The following is a 22,809-nucleotide window of genomic DNA, read 5'->3' on the forward strand; positions in this document are numbered from 1 at the left end:
AGTCCATAGAATTGGCGTTACAAACATTTCTGTATTAATGTTCATTTTGATTAGAGACCTGTCTGCTCCTGACAGCTTCCTGTCTTGGATTCTAAGAAGAAATTGAGCATCTTTGGAGTTACTCCAGTTGTGGTGAGACAGCCACTAGGCAAGAATTGCCTCTTTCCATCTACAGACAAATTACTGTCCAGAAAAGGACACACTTGCAGAATAGTCGACTGATTATATCTGCCTAAACAGAGTAATCAGCCCTTAATAATTCTGCAGCACTAAGGTCTGTCAGATGATCCTGGGCCAGAAGGCTGAAGATCAGATGCTCCAACCTTTTGTAGTAGAGGGAGTGTCCAGGTGTTCAGCAGTCTCTATAAATTGGCTAAGTTTTAGAAGCTATGCTTTGTGCTTCCCATAATTTCAGTTAACTCAGTCATTCTGGATTTCTGATGGGGTTGAAAACTTATAGTCTCATAGCCAATCCTGGCTATTTACTTTGAGAGAAAAGATTTGAGAGAATGGTTTTCAGCTGACATTCATTCTAAAGCCAAGAAAAAAGCCAGGTTCAGAACTAAGTCTTTTAGTTAGGAGAAATGACAGAGGTTCTGGTTAGTCAACAAAATGATGGATGGGGTATTAGGACTATCTTGTACCTCACTGGTACAAATTGGTATAATTGTGCTCTAATTGTATTTTGAGAGAAAAGTTTTATTTTAACAGGAAGGGTGATATGTAGGAGAAGCTAAGGTGGGAGGAGTACTGAGAGGAAGAGAAGGAGTAAGGAGAGGAGGAGAAGAAGGAGAGGAGAAGCTAGGTGATGAGAGAGAGAAAGAGAGAGAAGGGGGGGACATGGAGGCAGATGTTCACGTGTCTCCACCAGTCAAAGATAGTTGATATATCTAGGTTGGGTATTGGGTTACACTTCTGATTGAGCATTACCAAACTTATAAAGCCTTTAATTAACATTTTTTAAAAAATGTATAAAAGCAAAAAGGAAAAGGGAGCATGGGATAGAGGTTTTCTATGGAGGGGAAATGGGGAAAGGAAATGGCATCCGAAATGTAAATAAAATAGCCAATAAAAAAAAGAAATTAAAAAAAGAAATCAAAAGAATAAAAAAATGTTGTGTTATTCAAAAAAATGTGTGAATTAATTTGGCATGCAGTTAAAAATTTATCAGTGCCATCTGGTGGACACAATTACTGTAGCTACAGCTGACTGTGTGCCATATCTACACATTTCATATGAAAAAATCCAATATGACCCTACTGTGAAATTTAGCTCTCAATATAATGTAATAAATGTATTTTTATTAAAGTATTATATCATTTAAAGTTTAGTCAAGTTGCTTCATTCTGTCCTTTGCTCCTTCACTCTGTCATATGTATATTACTAAATATAGCTCTTATGTGGCTCTCTTTTGTCATCCAACACTATTCACTGGCATGAATTTTCAGTGATTTTAATTGGATTCATTGTATGGCAAACTCTGTCTTTGCCATATTTTTAACCAGAATGCCCATGTAGTGTATGTCATTACCTGTGAAAGAGAGGACCAATATAGTAGTATAAAAGCTTTTTAAACTATAAGAACAAATTAGTATTAGGTTAAATTATCAATTTCACTACATGTTAAAGGTCAAATATCTTAGTGGAGTCGGGTAACAGGTATGGCCAGAATTGTTATGTTTGGCTAGCATAGACAAGCTTTAACCACAACTATTATGAAAGCTCAATATTTTCCAAGAAAACTGAAGTCATTGCCATCGTGCATTTAAAGGATGAACACAAGCATTGGACCAATTCTAAAGAACACAAAGAGTAGATCTTAAAAATGACATAGGAACTCAATGAAAACACCTTTTTGATAATAAAGAAAACTTCACAAAAAAACCAAATAAATTGTCTGAAAATAAAATGACTATTTGAAAAAATAAGAAATTCTCTACTATGGTGCTATGACGTCATCTCACTGATTACTGATTTAGGAAGTATTCAAGTAGGATTCACATATAATTATATAAATTATATGTAATAAATCTATGGCACTTGGGAGGCAGAGTAAGGCTAATATCTAAGGCCATCCAGGCCTTGAGAGTCAGTCAGGGCTACAAAGAGAAACCCAGTCTACATACATTATGTATGTATGTATGTATGTATGTATGTATGTATGTATGTATATATATATGTATATATGTATGTATGTATTATATATATAATTATAATATATAGCATATATATTAAACATTAAATGAGAGTATCTGAAATATAACTCATTTTTGTTTTCCTCTAAAGTTTTATTTCCTATTTGTAGGTAGACTATAATTTTGAGTCTTTGGAGGTATTATTTATGTGAATAATCATATAATATAGACAAGGAAAAATAAACTTTTCCTTAGGAATAATTATTTTCTACAGCATAATTATCTGACAATCTGTTGATAAAAATAATATTCTCAGAAAAATGACATGGATATGTATAGACTTTAGGGATATCTTTAATATTTAAAGCACTAACTGTCTCTTTTAGTGGGAACTTGTACCCTCTGCTTGATATATGTTCTGAGAAATGTGAAATGATGGGTTTTAAATAATCACTTAATATATTTAGCTTCAGTCACAAAGTACAATGCTTTAATGTTGATTGACAGCACAATGCCTTGTTTTCATTTCTAAAGATTATTTTATATGTAGATTATAGAAATACAACATTTTTTAGCATTTCATTCTCTTTTGTATTTAACAGTTTTGGTCCTCTTACAAGTGTCTCAATAAATTTTAATAGCATATCAAAAATCACTAAAATTTATCCTATTTTGACATTCAAAATTAACTTCTTAAAAGAAAAAAAATCCAAAAAATCTTTGGAAGGAATCACACAAAATAGTATTTTTGCATTACTGTACTAGAAACAGCAGAAACTATAGTCTACATGATTTTATAGAGAAGGGAAAGACTTTCATAAATAAGAGCTTTATTTTCTTCTATCTGTTCTAAGCTACACTAATATATAATACAACAGCATTTCCACTGAAAGAGGGTATCATACATATATTAACTTACAAGGATTAATATAAAGTCATTTATAATAAAAACTATAAGTTATTCTTTCAAATAAATTTAAAGAGAAAGAAAGAAATATGACATAAGGTAGGTGTATTTCTTCATGGAAGGAATCCAAATATGGTTGCAAACATATTAAAATTATATGTTAAAAACTAAAAGCTTAATATATGAACTCTTTGGTAAATAGTATAATACTGTTTGTATCCACCCAAGAGATATATTTGACTCTCTCTCTCTCTCTCTCTCTCTCTCTCTCTCTCTCTCTCTCTCTCTCTCTCTGTGTGTGTGTGTGTGTGTGTATGTGTATAACTCTGAAAACTTAAAAATTTCCATATGATTCTGTAGCCTTTAACATCTATGTACTGTTTGTATTCACCCAAGAGATATATTTGTCTCTCTCTCTCTCTCTCTCTCTCTCTCTCTCTCTCTCTCTCTCTCTCTCTCTCTCTCTCTCTTTCTGTGTGTGTGTATGTGTATAACTCTGAAAACTTAAAAATTTCCCTATGATTCTGTAGCCTTTAACATCTATGTACCACTTACAGAAACCCTTTCTGTACCACATACAGAAAATAGCACATACAGAAACTTTTTCTGTAATCATCTGTCCAGGGATTTCATTGGGTTACTTCCAATTTTGTTCCTTGCTAAATTCACTTTTTAATAATTCCCTGTGAGACTGATTAAATTATTGAGATATTTTACACAGACTTAACTGAAGTTAATTCACAGTAGAATACAAAAGTTTCATTCCACCTTTTGAGAATCATCTAGTTTCCCTACTATAATTAATAACTAATTGTGACAAAGTAAATCAGTTTATTAAGTTTGAAAAATTATCTTCCCAATAACTAAATTTTACTTAGAAACAAGCAAAATCCCAGCTCACATTAACCTTCTCAAAGTCACAAATTTATCTTTTGGGACTCTCTAACTAATGCACCTAAGTATGGAAGTGGAGTATTAGGTAAATCATCTATAGGGAATCACTATGTTTGTAAACCAGCAATATAAAATTGGCTTGGACATGCTATATTGAGAAAGACTTTTTATTTAATTAGACATGTTTTTAAAAAAATAGTCTCAATGGATGAAAATAATTAGTGGCAATGATAGAAGAGTATTACATAAGTTTTTGGATTGTTTTCAGTGTTCACTATATTGAAAGTGCAAATTTATATTGAATAAAATACTTCAGAAATCACCAATATTTTAGGAGAAAAAAAAAAAGCTTAAAGGGGTTAATGGAAGAAGAGGCTGTCTCAACACTGAGATGAAACTCTCCTCAAAAGAAAGGCAATCAGAAAATATTCCCATCAATTTAATAAATTCTTAGGTTTAAAATGTGAACAGGATTATAGGAAATCTTAGAACTAAGCAAACAGATTGTTGAGTTGCAGCTGGGAATTTGAACCTTTGATGAGTGTTAAAATGTGTTCATTACTTTGTGCTTTAAGAAGTTCTATTTTTAAAATATGAAGAACTCTATGCTTATGTCACACACAGATTACTATAACATGGCTAACTATAAAAACAGAATATTAAGTTAAACATCTATAGAGAATCATGTATTATGAATCATCAATGCAGAATTGGCTTGAACATACTATATTGAGAAAGACTTCTCTTAAGACTTCATATTTAATTAGAAATATTTGTATAAACACAATGTATGAAAATATCAGTGGTAACAGTAGAAGAGTGTTATGTTTGGGTTTCCAAAATAGGTGTGTGTGTGTGTGTGTGTGTGCATGTGTGTGTATCACATCAATTAAAGAGAAACAGTCCATTAATTTGAGAGATAAAAGAGGTACATAGGAGGGTGTCTTAGGATTTCATTGCTGTGAAGAGACAACATAACCACAGCAACTCTTACAAAGATATACATTTAGTTGGGTTGGCTTACAGTTTTATCTGTTTAATCCATTATTATCATGGTAGGATATACAGCAGTCTGCAGGCAGGCATGGTGCTGGAGAAGGAACTGAGAGTTCTATATTTTGATCTGCAGGCAGCAGAAGGAGACTGACTCAATTGGCTTAACTTGAGCATAGAAGACCCCAAAGTCTATCCTCACAGTGATACATTTCCTCCAATAAGGCCATATTTAATCCAACAAAGCTATGCCTTTTAATAGTGCCACTTCTTATGAGCCAAGTATTCAAACACATGAGTCTATTCAAATCCCCCACATTCCAATCCCTGTCCCCCATAGACTTGTAGCTATACCATAGTACAGAAATGCATTCAGTCTAACTTCAAATGTAAAAGTTCAAACTTCAAAGTCTTTTCTGAGATTCATGTAATCTCTTAACTCTAATTCCCTGTAAAATCAAAATGAAAAAGCAGATCACATACTTCTAACACACAGTGGTATAACATACAGGATATTCATTACCATTCCAAAAGGGAATATGTGAGGAAATACTGGACCAAAGTAAGACTAAACACCAGCTAAATCTTAAATCTCTCTCTCTCTCTCTCTCTCTCTCTCTCTCTCTCTCTCTCTCTCTCTCTCTCTCTCTCTCTCCCTCCCTCCCTCCCTCCCTCCCTCCCTCCCTCCTTCCCTCCCTCTCTTGCCTTTCTTGACAGGTATTTCACAACTCTGGCATCTCCAACATTTTGGGGTCTCCAAGGCAACTTCAACTTCACAACTTCATGCAACGGCCTCTCTGGGCCTCCAGTCAACAGACAGTCCTGCCACACACCTGGTCTCTGCGACCTTCCTAAGTAACAGAGGGAAATTCCATAACCTCTTTTGTTCTATCCTTGTCTAATGCCAGAACCACATGATTCAAGTTGCCAGGTTCTGCTACTTGCTGGGATTGAAACACTTCCCCCTTGTTCAATTACATCTTCACCAGCTTTCTGTTTTCCATGGTTTCCTTCACTTAAACAGGACTGTCCTGGAACTTGCTCTGTAGAGCAGGCTGACCTTGAACTTAGAGATCTGCATGCCTTTATCTCCAGAGTGCTAAGGCTAAAGGTGTGTCCCACTATGCCTGGACAAAAGCTATTTTTTTATTCCTTTTCACAAGATGGAATTCCTCTCACAAAGTTAGCCGGGTGGGGTCTTCCCCTGAGGTCACCTCTACATTTATTTAATTTCTTAATATTTAGATCCTTGAACATAGGATTTAGCTCCATCCACTTTTTGGTACCCCTAGTCTCCTCAATCTATACATTTTGTATTTTTTTTCTTGCTCAACTTACTTTTTTTCATCAAAATGCACTTCATAAGAGTGAACAGTAGTAACCACACAATAAAGTCTATACTAGGCTGTTTTGAAATTTCCTTTGGTAATGCCATGAATCTAAATCTCTTCATTTTAGCCTCAGGCAATCTCTTTAGACAAGGGCAAAAAGCAGCCACATTCTTTACCAAAATCTCACCAGAATGATCTCTAGGCAACATACTAAAATTCTATTCCTCTGAAGCCTCTTGAGCCAGGCACCAACAGTTCAAATCTCCCACCGTATCATTGTCTTCTATTAAGACAGCTATATCTTAATGTGTGGCCCATTAAGCAGAGAGAAAGAATTTCAATGCTTTCTTAACCCAACCAAAGTTCCCAAATCTACATTCCTCCAAACAAGAGTGGTCAGGCTTACCACAGCAAAATCCTAGTCCCTAGTACATACTTCTATCTTAGTTAGGGTTTCATTGCTATGAAGAGACATTATAACAGCAACACTTATAAATAAAAAGATTTAATTGGGGCTGCCTCACAATTTCATAAGTTTAGTACATTATTGTCATGGTAGGAAACATGACAGCATTTAGGCAGGCATGAGTCTATTGGGGGAGGGGGGAGAGGCATACCTATTCAAACCATTACAAAAGAATTGAAGAAAGGAAAAGAAAAGGGTAAATAATATTATAATTTCAAAAAATTAAATATTGTTATGAAAAAGGCATCATTATTAAGTCTTTTAAATTTACCTTGTACTTTTTTCTTCACAGTTTTTTTTTTTTTTTTGCTTTACCACACAGTAAGGAAAATCATAACAATTTTACCATTATGACCAAATATGGCAAAATGAGTTAATTCATTTAAAATCTATATAATAAGAAATTGTGGGCTGCAGAAATGGTTCAGCCATTCAAGGCTAGGCTCACAACCAAAACTTTAAGAAATTTTAGTATTTTAAGGAACATCATGTATGGCAACAGACAAATAGGAAAACTGAAAATACACAAAAACTATAAACACAGATAAATTTTAGTATCTAAATGTTTGCCATTGAAAAAATATTTACTTCAGATATTCATAGAAATTATTTTATCAGATATTAATATAAAATAGCATTTACAAGATAAATTATAGACTAAAATTAAGTTTTCTGGGAAGAAATAAGGAAAAAATCACAGAATGAGAAAAATTTGATTAGCTTTACAACAAAAGCAAGCCAAACTTTATAAAAGAGTCTTAAATTTAACAATAAATAAACCTGAATTATGCATCTATTTGATAATATAAAAAGTACCATAAACTTCAAATATTTCATTTTGTTTTTTAAAATGAGGTTGAAAGATGCTTCAGTGTAGTTAAGAGCACTTGTTGCTCTTGATAGGGACCTCAGATGTTCAACACCCACACTGGGTAGCTCACATACACCTGTAACTCCCATTCCAGGGGACCTGAATTCTCTTTTGGCCTCCATGGACACCTGCATGTACATAGCACACGCATACACACTCAGGCACATACATGTAAACAAACTAGTAAATAAATAAATAAATAAAGATAAGAAACTGAATATTATAATCAAGGAAGTAGAAAATGCCTATAGCTCAATATTAGAGTGTTTGCCTAGTATGAACTAGGCTATATGCATTATGCCCACCTTGGAAGAAAAATTAAGAATAGTAACAAGAATAACGACTTGCTCTGCTTGTCATTAATGAACTATATCTTATCTGTTATATATCACAGAATTGCCTTGAATCTAATACTTTTTAAAATTACAGATAAAAATCAAAGTGCCAAAGCTGAATAGTATGGTGTAAAAAAGTGATCTAACCTCAGTGGCATAGGACAATAATCATAGAAGTTCAAGGTCTGTTATATTTTTATTTTCTTAGTATTATGTCATTTACTAAATGAAAGATGTGTTTTATCTTAAGCACAGCTCATTCTTCCTAAAGTTTTGAATATATATTTTTATGTCAGTTTCTTTATTTGACTATTCAAATAATATTAACGTGGACATAGAAGGCAACAATAGGGGTTCCTCTAGCCAAAGGGGGATCAGATTTACCTATATTTGTTTAAGCCAAATTTGTAGTGCTTTTACTAGGTAAGCCCTGACAGAACATCTATATTAAGTAATAAAAGAAATTATACAAAGAATGACAGCATGAGTTTATGTGATATGAGGCAATGAAAATCTAGTGTCACTTTTGTGATAGTCCCACAAAGGATGAAAGTAGTAAATCCTCCTATCAAGGCATTTTAGGAAAATCCAAACTCATCAACAGTCTCTAAAATAGGTAGTCAATAATGTTCCATGTTGTCAATGTTATATTAAAAACACTGAGAAGCCATTTCAAACTGACAGAATCTGAGAAGATATAATATTGGGATTCAATGTATATTACTGATATAGATCCTTATTTCAAAAAAATTGGAAAAACTGATCTAACAAATAAAGTGTCAGATTAAATGGAATAACATTGATTTTAATGGTTACAAATCTAGTTCTTGAATAAAATGAGTTTGAACTCAGCCCACCCACATATAGGAAAATACTTTTTATAAATTTATAATTTGAACAAAACAGATAAATAGAAAATTTAAAAATTAAAACAAAATTAGACATGTCACAAATGCATAAAGCATACATAGATGGTAGTCTGTTAAAAACACTATAATATATAATAAAACATTTAAAATGAGCTGAATTTCACATACCACTAAGCCTGGTGACCTGAATTCAACCCATTGGTGGAAGGAGAAAATGAACTTCTAAAATGTCTCCCCTGGCCTCCGTACATATGTCATGAAATATGCATTCATATGCATACACATATAATCATACACCTAAATTATGTTCAATAAACATAATTTTTATTGAAAATAGATTTTTTTCTCACACAATATATATTGATTACTATTTCCATTCTCTTTACTCCTCCTGGTTCCTCACAACCTCCTCTTCCATCTGGATCTATTTCTTTTCTGTCTCTCACTAGAAAAAGACAGGAATATAATATAATAATATAATATAATAAATATATGATAAAACAAAACAGACACATATGAATTGGATAAAACAAATAAATAGGAAAAAGAGAGCACAATAATCAGAAACACAGTAGTTCTCACTCTCAGGAATCCAAAAAAGAACACTAAACTAGAAACCTTAATATATTACAGAGGACCTGGTTCATATCCATGTAGGCCTCAATCTCTATGAGTTCATAAGAGTTTAGATCATGTTCATTTACTATACCTAAACAAAAACTGTTATATCAGTCAATAGAATCAAATTAAAGACACAAACATGACTCCATACACCTATGGACATGTGATATTTGACATGAAAGCCAGAAATACACATTGGAAAAAAGATGGCATCTTCAATAAATGGTGTTTGACAAACTATAGAACTGCATATAAAAGAACCCAAAAGAGATCCTTATATATCACCTTACATAAAACTCAACTCAAAATGAATCAAAGACCTCATCATAAAACCAGATACACTAAACCCGATAGAAGTAAAAGTAAATACATTGAACAGGAGACAACTTTCTGAACAGAACACAGATAGCACATGCACTAAAATCAGCAATTAATAAATGGGACCTTGTGAAATAGAAGCCTTCACCCAACAAAAGACACAAAGTGGCAGCCTATGGAATGGTAAAATATTTTTTTACCAGCTACATAGAGGACTAAATTCCAAAATATATAAAGATCTCAAATAACTAAATATGGAGAAAATAAATGACAATTAAAAATGGAATGCAGATCTAAACAGAAATTTCAGAAGAGGAAGCCCAGATGGCTGAGAAACATTTTTTATATTGGATATTATATTTACATTTCAGATTTTATACCCTTACCCCATTCCCCCACACCCAGGAACCCCCTATCCCATCCCCCTCCTCCTGCTTCTATAAGGATGTGCCCCCACCTACCCTCTTACTCCCACCTCCCCACCCTTGAATTCCCCCCCCCCCCTACTCGGTGTCCAGCCTTCATGGGACCAAGGATCTCCTTACCCACCTATGCCTGAAAGGCCATCCTCCCCTACATATACAGCTGAAGTAATGGGTCCCTCCCTATGTGCTCCCAGGCTGGTGGTTAGGACCCTAGGAAGCTCTGGTTGGTTGGTATTGTTGCTCTCCTTGTGGGGCCACAAACCCTTTCAGCTCCCTCAGTCTTTTCTCTCACTCCTCCATTGGGAACCCCTTGATCAGATCAATGGTTAGCTGTGAGCATCCACATCTGAATATGTCAGACTCTGGCAGACCTCTAAGGAGACAGCTATATCAGGCTCTTGTCAGCATGCACTTCCTGACATCCACATAAGCGTCTACCTTTAGAGATTGCACATGGGATGGATACACAGGTGGAATGGTCTCCAGACGGCCCCTCCTCAGTTTCTCTCACATTTTGTCTCCATATTTGCTCCCTTGAGTATTTTGTTACTCTTTCTAAGTAGGACCGAGGCATCCACACATGGTCTTTTTTTTTCATGAGCTTCATGTGGTCTGTTAGTTGAATCTTGGCTATTTCAAGCTTTTGGGCTAATATCCAATTATCAGCGAGTAGATACCATGTGTGTTCTTTTGTGATTGGGTTACCACACTCAGGATGATATTTTCTAGTTCCATCCATTTACCTAAGAATTTCTTGAATTCATTATTTTTAATAGCTGAGTAATACTCCATTGTGTAAATGTACCACATTTTTTGTATCCATTCCTCTGTTGAAGGACATCTGGGTTCTTTCTAGCTGATGGCTATTATAAATAAAGCTGCTATGAACATAGTGGAGCATATGTCCTTGTTATATGTTGGAGCATCTTCTGGGTATATGCCCAGAAGTGGTATAGCTGGATCCTCAAGTAATGCTATGTCTAATTTTCTGAGGAATCCCCAGACTAATTTCCAGAGTGGTTGTAAGAGCTTACAATCCCACCAACAATGGAGGAGTGTTACTTTCTCCACATCCTCTCCAGCATCTACAATCACCTAAATTTTTGATCTTAGCCATTCTGACTGGTGGGAGGTGGTATCACGAGGTTGTTTTGATTTCCATTTCCCTGATGACTAAGAATGTTGAGCATTTCTTAAGGTGCTTCTTGGCCATTTAAGTTTTCTCAGTTGAGAATACCTTGTTTGGCTCTGTACCCCATTTTTAATAGGGTTATTTGGTTGTCTGGAGTCAAAGTTCTTGAGTTCTTTATATAAATTTGATATTAGCCCTCTATTGAATGTAGGATTGGCAATGATCTTTTCCCAATCTGTCGGTTGCTGTTTTGTCCTATTGACTGTCTCCTTTGCCTTACAGAAGCTTTGCAATTTTATGAGGTCCCATTTGTCAATTCTTGATCTTAGAGCAAAAGCCATTGGTGTTCTATTCAGGAACTTTTCCCCTGTGCCTGGGTATTGGTTGTCTGGAGTCAAAGTTCTTGAGTTCTTTATATAAATTTGATATTAGCCCTCTATTGAATGTAGGATTGGCAATGATCTTTTCCCAATCTGTCGGTTGCTGTTTTGTCCTATTGACTGTCTCCTTTGCCTTACAGAAGCTTTGCAATTTTATGAGGTCCCATTTGTCAATTCTTGATCTTAGAGCAAAAGCCATTGGTGTTCTATTCAGGAACTTTTCCCCTGTGCCTGGGTATTCGAGGGTCTTCCCCACCTTCTTGTCTATTAGTCTCAGTGTATCTGGTTTTATGTGAAGGTCCTTTATCCACTTGGAGTTGAGCTTTGTACAAGGGGATCAGAATGGATCAATTTGCACTCTTCTACATGCTGACCTCCAGTTGAGACAGCACCATTTGTTGAAAATGCTGTCCTTTTTCCACTGGATGGCTTTAGCTCCTTTGTCAAAAATCAAGTGACCATAGGTGTGTGGGTTCATTTCTGGATCTTCAATTCTATTCCACTGATCTTCCTGCCTGTCTCTGTACCAATACCATGCAGTTTTTTTTATCACTATTGCTCTGTAGTACAGTTTGAGATCCGGGATGGTGATTCCCCCAAAAGTTCTTTTATTGTTAAGAATAGTTCCCACTATCCTAGGGTTTTTGTTATTCCAAATGAATTTGTAAATTTCTCTTTCTATCTCTATAAAGAATTGATTTGGAATTTTGATGGTCCTGGCCTATTTTTTTTGGTGGGGAGACTTTTAATGACTGCTTCAATTTCTTTAGGGGTTATGGGACTGTTTAGATGGTTTATCTGATCCTGATTTAATTTTGGCACCTGGTATCTGTCTAGAAAGTTGTCCATTTCATCTAGATTTTCCAATATTGTTGAGTACAGGCCTTTGTAGTAGAATCTGATGATTTTTGTAATTTCCTCAGTTTCTGTTGTTATGTCTCCCTTTTCAGTTCTGATTTTATTTATTTGAATTCTGTCTCTGTGCCCTTTGGTTAGTCTGGCTAAGGGTTTATCTATCTTGTTGATTTTCTCAAAGAACCAGCTCCTGGTTTTGTTGATATTTTGTATAGTTCTTTTTGTTTCAACTTGGTTGATTTCAGCCCTGAGTTTGATTATTTCTTGCTGTCTACTCCTCTTGGGTATATTAACTTCTTTTTGTTCTAAGGCTTTCAGGTGTGCTGTCAAGTTGTTAATGTATGCTCTTTCCATTTTCTTTTTGTGGGCACTTAGAGCTATGATTTTTCCTCTTAGTACTGCTTTCATGGAGTCCCACAAGTTTTGGTATGATGTGTCCTCATTTTCATTAAATTCTAAAAAGTCTTTAATTTCTTTCTTTATTTCTTCCTTGATCAAGTCATCATTGAGTAGAGCATTGTTCAGTTTCCACGTGTATGTGGGCTTTCTATTGTTTTTGTCATTTATTAAAGACCAGCCTTAGTCCATGGTGATCTGATAGGGTACAAGGAATTATTTCAATCTTTCTGTATCTGTTGAGGCCTGTTTTGTGACCAACTATATGGTCAATTTTGGAGATGGTATGGTGAGGTGCTGAGAAAAAAGGTATATATATATATATATATATATATATATATGATGAAATGTTTTATAGATATCAGTTAAATCCATTTGGTTCATAACTTCTGTTAGTTTCATTGTATCTCTGTATAGTTTCTGTTTCCATGATCTGTCCATTGTTGAGAGTGGGGTGTTTAAATCCCCCACTATTATTGTGTGAGGTGCAATGTATGCTTTGAGCTTTAGTAAAGTTTCTTTTACATATGTGGCTGCCCTTGCATTTGGGGCATAGATGTTCAGAATTGAGAGTTCATCTTGGTAGATTTTTTCTTTGATGAGTATGAAGTGTCCTTACTTATCTTTTTTGATTACTTTTGGTTGAAAATCAATTTTATTTGATATTAGAATTGCTACTCCAGCTTGTTTCTTGGGACCATTTGCTTGAAAGATTGTTTTCCATCCTTTTACTCTGAGGTAGTGTCTGTCTTTTTCACTGAGGTGCATTTTCTGCATGCAGCAAATTTTTTAGTCCAGTCTGATAGTCTATGTCTTTTTATTGGAGAATTGATATCTATTGATATTAATAATATCCATTGATATTAAGAGATATTAAGAAAAAAGGATTGTTGTTTCCTGTTATTTTTGTTATTAAGGGTGGAATTATGTTTTTGTAACTATCTTCTTTTGGAGTTGTTGGAAGATTACTCCCTTGCTTTTTCTAGGTTGTAGTTTCCATCCTTGTGATGGAGTTTTCCATCAATTATCCTGTGAAATGCTGGATTTGTGGGAAGATATTGTGTAAATGTGGTTTTGTCGTGGAGTGTCTTGGTTTCTCCATCAATAGTTTTGCTGGGTATAATAGTCTGGCCTGGCATTTATGTTCTCTTAGGGTCTGTATGGATCTTCTAGCTTTTATAATCTCTGGTGAGAAGTCTGGTATAATTCTTATAGGTCTGCCTTTATATGTTACTTGACCTTTTTCCCTTACTGCTTTTAGTATTTTTTTCTTTGTTTTGTACATTTTATGTTTTGATTATTATGTGATAGGAGGTATTTCTTTTCTGGTCTAGTCTATTTGGAGTTCTGTAGGCTTCTTGTATATTCATGGACATCTCTTTCTTTAGGTTAGGGAAGTTTTCCTCTATAATTTTGTTGAAGATATTTACTGGCCCTTAAGGTTGAGAGTCTTTACCCTCATCTATACTTATTATTCTTAGGTTTGGCCTTCTCATCCTGTCCTGGATTTCCTGGATGTTTTGGGTTAGTAGCTTTTTGCATTTTGCATTTTCTTTGACAGTTGTGTCAATGTTTTTCATGGTATCTTCTGCACATGAGATTCTCTCTTCTATCTCTTGTATTCTGTTGGTGATGGTGTCTATGACTCCTGATCTTTTTTCTAGGTTTTCTATCTCCAGGGTAGTCTCTCTTTGAGATTTCTTCATTGTTTCTACTTCCATTCTTATGTCATGGACAGTTTTGTTTAATTCCTTCACCTGTTTGGTTGTGTTTTCTTTTAATTCTTTAAGGGATTTTTGTGTTTCCTCTTTAAGTGCTTCTACCTGTTTACCTGTGTTCTCCTCTACTTTTTTAAGGGAGTTATTTATGTCCTTCGTAAAGTCCTTTATCATCATCATGATAAGTGATTTTAATTCTCAATCCTGCTTTTCCAGTGTAATTGGGTGTCCAGGGCTTGCTATGGTGGGAGACCTGTGTTCTGATGATGCCAAGTAACTTTGGTTTCTGTTGCTTATGTTTTTGTGCTTGCCTTTCACTATCTGGTTAACTCTAGTACTACCTGCACTCACTGTCTCTGACTGGAGCCTATCTTTCCAGTTATCTTGCTTGTGTCAGAACTCATCAGGGTCCAGATGTCTCTGTGATCCTTTGATCCTGAGCTCCAGCTGCTCTGAATGCAGTGGCTCCTCTAATATGTCTCAGGATATGGTGTCTCCATGGTAGCAGACCAGCTAGGTGTCTGTTTCCCTGGGTACAATGTCTCCTCTGGGATGTCTCAGGATACGGTCTCTTCATGGGAGCAGACCACCTAGGTGTCTGCTATTCTGAGTGCAGTGGCTCCTCTAGGATGTCTCAGGATATGGTGTCTCCACAGTAGCAGACCAGCTAGGTGTCTGCCCCAGCCACAAGGACCAAGCAAGGGGTGGAAGTGGGTGGTATTCTGCAGGGGCAGGGTTTGGGTACCCAGTGGGTTCTGAGAGCCCCCTGCTCCCAGCTGTAGCTCTGGGGCGTAGGGTAGTAGGAGAGTGGTCTTACCTGCTGCTCTTTGTGCAGTGGATCCTCTAGGATGTCTCAGGATATGGTATCTTCATGGGAGCAGACCAGCTAGGTCAAGAAACATTTTTTTTTAATGTTGAACTTCCTTAACTATAAGAGAAATAGAGATCTACACTGCTTTGAAATTTGATCTTACATCCATTAGATTGGCTAAGATCAATAAATCAAGTTACAGTACATTCTGGCAAGAATGTGGCAAGGATTGCTGATGATGCTGAAAATTGTACTGCCACCATAGAAACAAGTATGGAGATTCCTCAAGAAAACAGGAGTCAATCTACTTCGAGATCCAGCTATGCCACATGAACTTTTATCATGAAATATTGTTGAGCTTTGTCAAGGGCATTTTTGCATATAATGAGATGATCATGAGGTATTTTCTTTTAGTTTGTTTATATGGACATACCAATTTACCTTATGAACATAAATAAAAACTTTTCAATACAATGTACTTACAAATCAAATTCTAGAATACCTCAAAAATATCATCCACCATGATCAAATAGGCTTCACCATAAATATACAGGGATGGTTAAACAAGAGTAAATAATAAGTTTAAGTTGGTGTGTGATTCTCCCTTATTATTGGGTCTGGTTTTTTGTGTATGTCAAGATAACTGTGGCCTCATAAAACAAACTGGGCAATGTTCCTTCTGTTGTGGAACATTCTGCTGTGAGTAGTTTTGGCATTAACTCTTCTTTGAAAATCTGGTAGAATTATGGACTAAAACCATCTGTCCTTGGGCTTTGTTTTGGTTGGAAAACTTAATGACAGCTTTTCTTTTACTAGGTACAATAAGTCTGTATAAATTGCTATCTGATCTAGTTTTAGCTTTGTTATATGGAATGTATCAAGAAAAATATTCATTTCTTTTAGATCTCCCAATTTGTTGGAGTATTAGTTTTTAAAATATGCCCTCGTGATTCTCTGGGTTACCATGATGTTTCTTCTTATGCCCTTGTTTTCATTTCTAATTTTCTACATTTCTTAATGTGGATAACCTCTCTCTCTTTCTTAGTTAATTTGGATTAGAATTTGTTAATCTTATGGTTTTACTAAAAAAAAAAAAAAATCTCTTTGTTTCATTGGTTCTTTGTATTTTATTTTATTTATTTTAGTCCATAGTATGATTATTTTCTTGCATTCTAGTCCCTGTGAGTACAGTTCCTTTTATTTGATCTAGAGCTTTCAAGTGTGCTGTTAAATTACCATATGAGTGCTTACCCTCTCCCCTTTAAATTTAGTGCTATGAGCTTTCCTTTAGAACTGCCTTCATTGTGTTTTACAAGTTTGTGTATTTTATATATTCATCATCATTCAATTCTATACAGTCTTTAATTTCTTGATTTATTTCTATCTTGACCCATATTTTATTTTTTTTAATTATTCACTTTACATCCTGCACATTGGCCCTCTGCTGGTCACCCCCTCCCACAATCGTTCCCTCCAATCCCCTACCCTTCTCTGAGAAGGTGGGGGCCCCAGTAGGTATCCTGCCACTCTCCCTCATCAAGTTTGTGAGGCTATGTGCATCCTCTTCCACGGAGGGCAGACAAGGCAGTCCAGCTAGAAGAACATATCCTACATACAGCTTTTGGGATAACCCTGGCTCCAGTTGTTCAAGACCCACATGAAGACCAAGCTGTACATCTGCTACATATGTTCTGGGAGGCCTTGGTCGAGTCTGTTTAAGTTCTTTGTTTGGTAGTTCAGTCTTCAAGAGCCTTAAAGGTCCAGGTTAGTTGATTCTGTTAGTCTTCCTGTGTAGTTTCTATCCCCTTATAGGTCACAATCCTTCCTTCTGTTCTTCCAGAGTCCCCAAGCTCCAATCATTATTTGGCTGTGGGTCTCTGCATCTGTCCGAGTCAGCTGCTAGGTGGAGGCTCTCAGAGGACAGCCATACTAGACTCCTGTCTGCAAGCATAAGTGGTATCATTAATAGTGTCAGGGATTGGTGCTTGCCCATGGGATGGGTCTCAAGTTGGTCCAGTTATTGGTTGGCCATTCCCTTAGTCTCTGCTCCATTCCCCATACATGCATTTCTTGTAGACAGGATAAAATTTGGGGCTGAAAATTTTGTAGGTAGGTTGGTGTTTCTATCCCTCCATTGGGGTTCCTGCCTGGCTACAGGAAGTAGATTCTTTAGATTCAATTTCCCCAGTGCTGTGAGTCACAGCTCAGGACATTCCCCATTGATTCTGTGTACTTCCCTTATCCCAGCTCACTGTGTCTTTGTGCAGATGCCCCTTAGGTTTCCACCCCCATCAGTTGCAGATTTCCATTCATTCTCATAGCTACCTGGCTATCTCTCCTGTACCTCCTCACACCTGATGCTTCCTCTCCCCATTCCCTCTCTCACCCATTTCTATCCCTCCATCTTCCTCTATGACTATTTTATTTCTCCTTCTGAGTGACATTCAGCCATCCTTGCTTCCTTCTTGTTTAGCTTCTTTGGGTCTGTAAAGTGTAACATGGTACATGTATTATCTGACTAATATCTACTTATAAGTGAGTACGTACCATACATTTTTTTTTTTGAACTGGGTTACCTCACTCAGGATGTTATACTCAAGTTTCATCTATTTGTCTGCGAACCCAGACCCTTGGGTCTCTCAGAGTCAGAATGACCAACCAAAGAACATAAATGAGCTGGACCTACCTCATACGTAGCAGATGTGCAGCTTGACCTTCATGTGGGTCTAGAACAATTGGAACAGGGGCTATCCCAAAAGGTGTTGGCTGTATGAAAGATATGATCTACTAGTTGGGCAGCCAACCCTGACCTCAGTGGGAAAGGAAAGTCCATTCTAGCTGAGACTTATAGTACCAAGGTTGGGGAGTAATCCCAGGGGGGCCTAACCCCATGCAGAGAAGAGGGGGTATGGAGGAATGATTGTGGAAGGGAGCCAGTGAGCAGGTTTTAAAGTAAAAAGAATTAAATTAATTTTTTAAAAAAGGAATGTGTCAAGAAAATAGACTATACTGAAATAATAAATTAATTTAAACAGCCCTTTGGTGAATGCAACACTACATACCACAGTACAAATACCTATAAACAATGAAAATGTACATTTATATTAATGACTGTACAGCTTTTTAACACAATTAAAAAAATTGAAGTAACACTATGCAATATTTAAATTCACAAAAAGAAAGTTAACAAGACCAAAAGAACTTCAGAAAATAGTTATAGGCCATGAACATTTTCTATAAGATATTATTCATATATAATATATGCATTTATTTTAGATGTATTATAACTTTGAATATATTAGATCAATATAAAACAAAATAAAGACATATAATAACTTAATGCATCATTGTAAGATTAAAAATGGATATGAAACTCAAAATGAACTTTACAGTAAAACTCTTGGCATATCTAAAGGAGAAATTAGGGTAAAATTGTTAAGATATACTTAAAAGGTATGCATAAGCCTTGGTGAATAGTACCAACTTAGATGAGAACAAGTGAATCATAGGCAGAGTCATAGTGACCTGTCCCCTGAACCTTCACCCAGCTGATACCCTGCTATGACAGATATCTGTACTCTCCCTGAACACATATGCTCCTGTGTCATCCCCTTCCCCACACACTGCATATTTGGGTTTATAACACCTGTGTGAAAAAGTAAAAATTAAGATTTGAATTTTTTAAAAAAGAAAAGGGTACAGGATGAAGGAAACAATAAAAAAAGAATTTTTCTTTAAAAAAAAAAAGAAAGAAAGAAGAGTATTGCTCCAGTATTTTCTGAGGCTGCAGGGGCTGAGAGTCTCATTGTTTCACCAAGGCATAAACATGGAGGAAAGGAAGGATGAAAACAAACCTTTTAAATCATGAAAAAAAAAAGAATGTATGCTTATCTGAAACCATTGAAATACTCAACTTATTCTGAGAAAATATTTTCTGTAATAGCATTGAAATAATTTTTCAAATTTGGAACAAAATCCATAATTTTAATTTGGATATAATATTTTGAAATAAATAACATAGATATGAAATCATTAGGCAACCATTAAAGAAATTGACCATCAAAACTTATTAGGACAACAATGGCTAGATAGGTTTTAATCAATTCAATGTATATTTGATTTGGTAGTATGCAATTTTAACTGTAGTTTTACAATTGTAATAACCAGCTATTACAATATGATTAAATAGAAGCAAAATGAAAATGTATATTGACTTTTATATTTATCTTAAAAAGATATATAAATCACCTAAAATAAAATTTAATATCCAAAACTTGGAGATGCCTTTGATTGAACTATTCCATAAATGATTGATAGTGTTGCTTTTAGTTGACTTTACAGTTTGAAGAAAAATGAAAGTCAATGCCAGGGTATTTTTCTCAGCAATGTCCTCTTCAAAGCATTTTTTACCTCTGTGTTTCTTAAGCTATAAATCAGAGGATTCAACATTGGGATAATAAGTGTGTAGAATACAGCTACAATCTTGCTTTTCTCTGGTGACGATATGGACCCAGGCTGGGCATACATGAAGAACACAGTTCCATAAAATAAACTCACCACTGCTATATGAGAACCACAGGTAGAGAAGGTCTTACTTCTGCCATGGGTGGAGGGGATCTTCAGGACAGTGGAAAGAATGTAGACATAGGAAACCACAATTATAGATATGGTGGAGATGATGATGAGAGCAGAGAGAATAAACAGCACAATCTCATTCACAAAGGTGTCAACACAGGAGATCTTGATCAGAGCTGGGACATCACAGAAAAAGTGGTCCAGCCTGCTTTCTCCACAGAAACGCAGGCTGAAGGTGAATCCTGTTTGTATCATGGAGTTGATGCACCCACAGATATAGGAGCCAGCCACCAGACGAATACAAGCTGGCTGAGACATATGGACTGTATACAGGAAAGGGGAGCAAATGGCTGAGAAGCGATCATATGCCATCACAGCCAAAAGGAAGCCTTCTGTTCCAACAAAAAGAGCAAAGAAAAAGAACTGTGTTGCACATTCATTGTATGAAATTTTCTTTTCCTTGGAGAAAAAGGTAGCTAGAGTTTTGGGTGCAATGACTGTGGAGTAGCAGAGATCTAGAAAGGATAAATTTTGGAGAAAGAAATACATTGGTGTATGAAGTCTGGTGTCTATTTTAATGACAGTTAACATGCTGATGTTTCCCAATACAATGACCAGATAGATAAGCAAGAATAGTAGGAATAGGGGAACCCGTGCTTCTGGAGATGTCCAGAATCCCAGCAGAATAAAGTCTGTTAGCTCAGTGTAGTTCCTGCTCTGCTCCGCTTCCATAACTGAGATCTATCTGAGAAAATAGATCACAGAGCAGTGTGATCAACTTGTGGTTCCTATTGAGGGTGGGGAAATGCTAATAATGTAAATTGATGCATTTTCAGCTTTTTTCCTTGGCTTAGCTAATGTTCTGCCAAAAATTGAGCCATTCATTAGCTTTGAGATAATAAATCCCTACATAAACTCAGACATGAGAGTGAGAGACACCTAAGAAAGTTTGAGATGTTTTCCAATGTTTCAGTACATCAAAGTCCATCTCTGTCCAATGGGAAATTCTAATACCTGCTGTATGAGGTTGTTAGAATTACATGAGACACAGCATAAAGCAATAGTGTTTGTAATGACCCAAACCTATTAAAAATTTAATAGTAGCCAAATGCTCAAACACGTACACATATGATCCTTTGAAATTTAGAGATGAGAAATTGAGTGAAAATACCCACCACAAAATGCAGTTGTTTTGGTTCTTTTGAAAGGGCATGACATCTGGAATGTAAATGAATAAAAAATTCAATTAAAAAAAAAACAAAAAAAAATAATGAAGGAAAAAAACTCTAAATTTGAAAGAGAGCAAGGAAGGATCTCTGCAATACTTCAGAGGAAGGAAACAAGTGGAAATTATATAAGTATATTATAATCTCAAAAATAAAGAAATAAAGAACATTGTCGTAAATACATAAAGACCTTGGGTCACAGGGAGTTGCAGTATCACAGGTGAAGTACCAGCCTGGAAGAATATCATCCAAGTGAAAACTCAGCTTTGTGTCCTCTATGCTAGACTTACACCAATAGCTTCTGTTTTACACATTGATTTCTGCTCATCTATAAATGTCAGTGGCTATTTTAGGGATAGCCATGTTCCAGCATCTCTTTTCTCTTACTATTTTAGACATATGAATTATTTGTTTGTTTAAAAAATCATTCATGGCTGACATCTATAATTAATTTCCCCAACATGAAATATTTTTCTCATGTAATTCTTTAGTAACTATAAACAGTTACTATCAAATATCAGAAAGTACACAAATAAAAAATAATGATTAAAATATCTGAAAAGTTAAAAGTAATTAAAAGAATGGATTTTATAATCTTGGGGAACTACCTGTCAATAATTTCATATCTACAAAAGCAGTTCATTTTCTTTGAGGGACTCAATGAACCATAAACTTGTACATTTTTATTTCAAAATCCTGTAAAATTAAAAGTAAAAAAGAGACAGAAGAAGATAAAATGACTTAGCTTTTGTCATGTCCTATAAAGGACAAATGAATTTGTTTATAATATTATGATGTTTTTATCCATATTAACTTGGGTTCTAACCCATTCTTTTTCTGCCACCTTCTGAGTCATCTCAGGAACTTGGTTAAATTCCATGTTTGTATTTGATTATCAGTAATCTGTGAGTTAGAAAATTGACCCAATAGATTGTCAGAAAGACTGCCCAAAGTTGTATATAAAAGTTAAGTAAAATTCTAGCCCCGGTAATAGAAAGTATTGAATAAATAAGATCTACAGAAAAATAAATAAGTAACATCTACAGAAAAACTACAGTTATTATTTTTGAAATCCAAACACCCTACTACTTCCAATATGGCTACCTAAAAAGCCTCACTAAAGAACTTTAAAAGTTTATTGATTTTTTAAAAGTCATATTAGGAAAACTATAATAACTGACAAAAATGATTTGTCTTTTATATAGATTCTTCAAGTACTGAACCACATGCACAGAGCAGGTTTGTTTGTTTCCTCTTACCACATGTTCTCACTTCATTAGCCTCAGAAGAAATTCCTTTGCTGGGTCTTAAGGCAAACTTAAGAATAATTCTTTTATATTGTGTAAATGTGAAAATAAAAGTACCTCCTATGATTGAAGTTCTTTAATCCAGCTGCATAATACTCTCAAACAAGGAAAGAAAATCAGAAACTTGTATTATATACAGATCTATTTCTATTTAAAATAAAATAAGCCCCAGAGGTCAATTAGGTCAGCATTTGCTATACTTTCTGACTCAGTAGAATCACCTGGGAAGTTGTTTTGCTTTTCT

At 35.3% G+C, this 22,809-nt stretch overlaps 1 protein-coding gene across 5 annotated transcripts; it reads right to left on the reverse strand.

Annotated features, from left to right (window-relative positions):
- Positions 1-16,463: 16,463 nt before the first annotated feature.
- LOC143436450 (olfactory receptor OR9H1-like) lies at positions 16,464-22,677 on the reverse strand. 5 transcript variants are annotated; one of them, XM_076920838.1, is made up of 4 exons: positions 22,518-22,657; positions 21,208-21,250; positions 20,015-20,777; positions 16,464-17,398 (listed from the first exon to the last, which is right to left on the reverse strand). In XM_076920838.1, the coding sequence occupies exons 3-4, from the start codon at positions 20,762-20,764 to the stop codon at positions 17,387-17,389; spliced, it is 762 nt and encodes a 253-aa protein (XP_076776953.1). In that variant the 5' UTR covers positions 20,765-20,777; positions 21,208-21,250; positions 22,518-22,657; the 3' UTR covers positions 16,464-17,386. The 5 variants fall into 5 exon arrangements, with proteins under 5 accessions (XP_076776953.1, XP_076776951.1, XP_076776950.1 ...); XM_076920836.1 differs by having other exon boundaries at positions 16,464-20,547; positions 22,623-22,677; XM_076920835.1 differs by having other exon boundaries at positions 16,464-20,777; positions 22,623-22,677.
- Positions 22,678-22,809: the final 132 nt, after the last annotated feature.

Source organism: Arvicanthis niloticus, chromosome 22 (genome assembly GCF_011762505.2).
Source record: "Arvicanthis niloticus isolate mArvNil1 chromosome 22, mArvNil1.pat.X, whole genome shotgun sequence".
NCBI classification, from domain to species: Eukaryota; Metazoa; Chordata; class Mammalia; order Rodentia; family Muridae; genus Arvicanthis; species Arvicanthis niloticus.

Bases quoted from the DNA above. Each gene is read 5' to 3' on its own strand.
- LOC143436450 (XM_076920835.1), bottom strand. From the start codon at position 20,764: ATGGAAGCGGAGCAGAGCAGGAACTACACTGAGCTAACAGACTTTATT.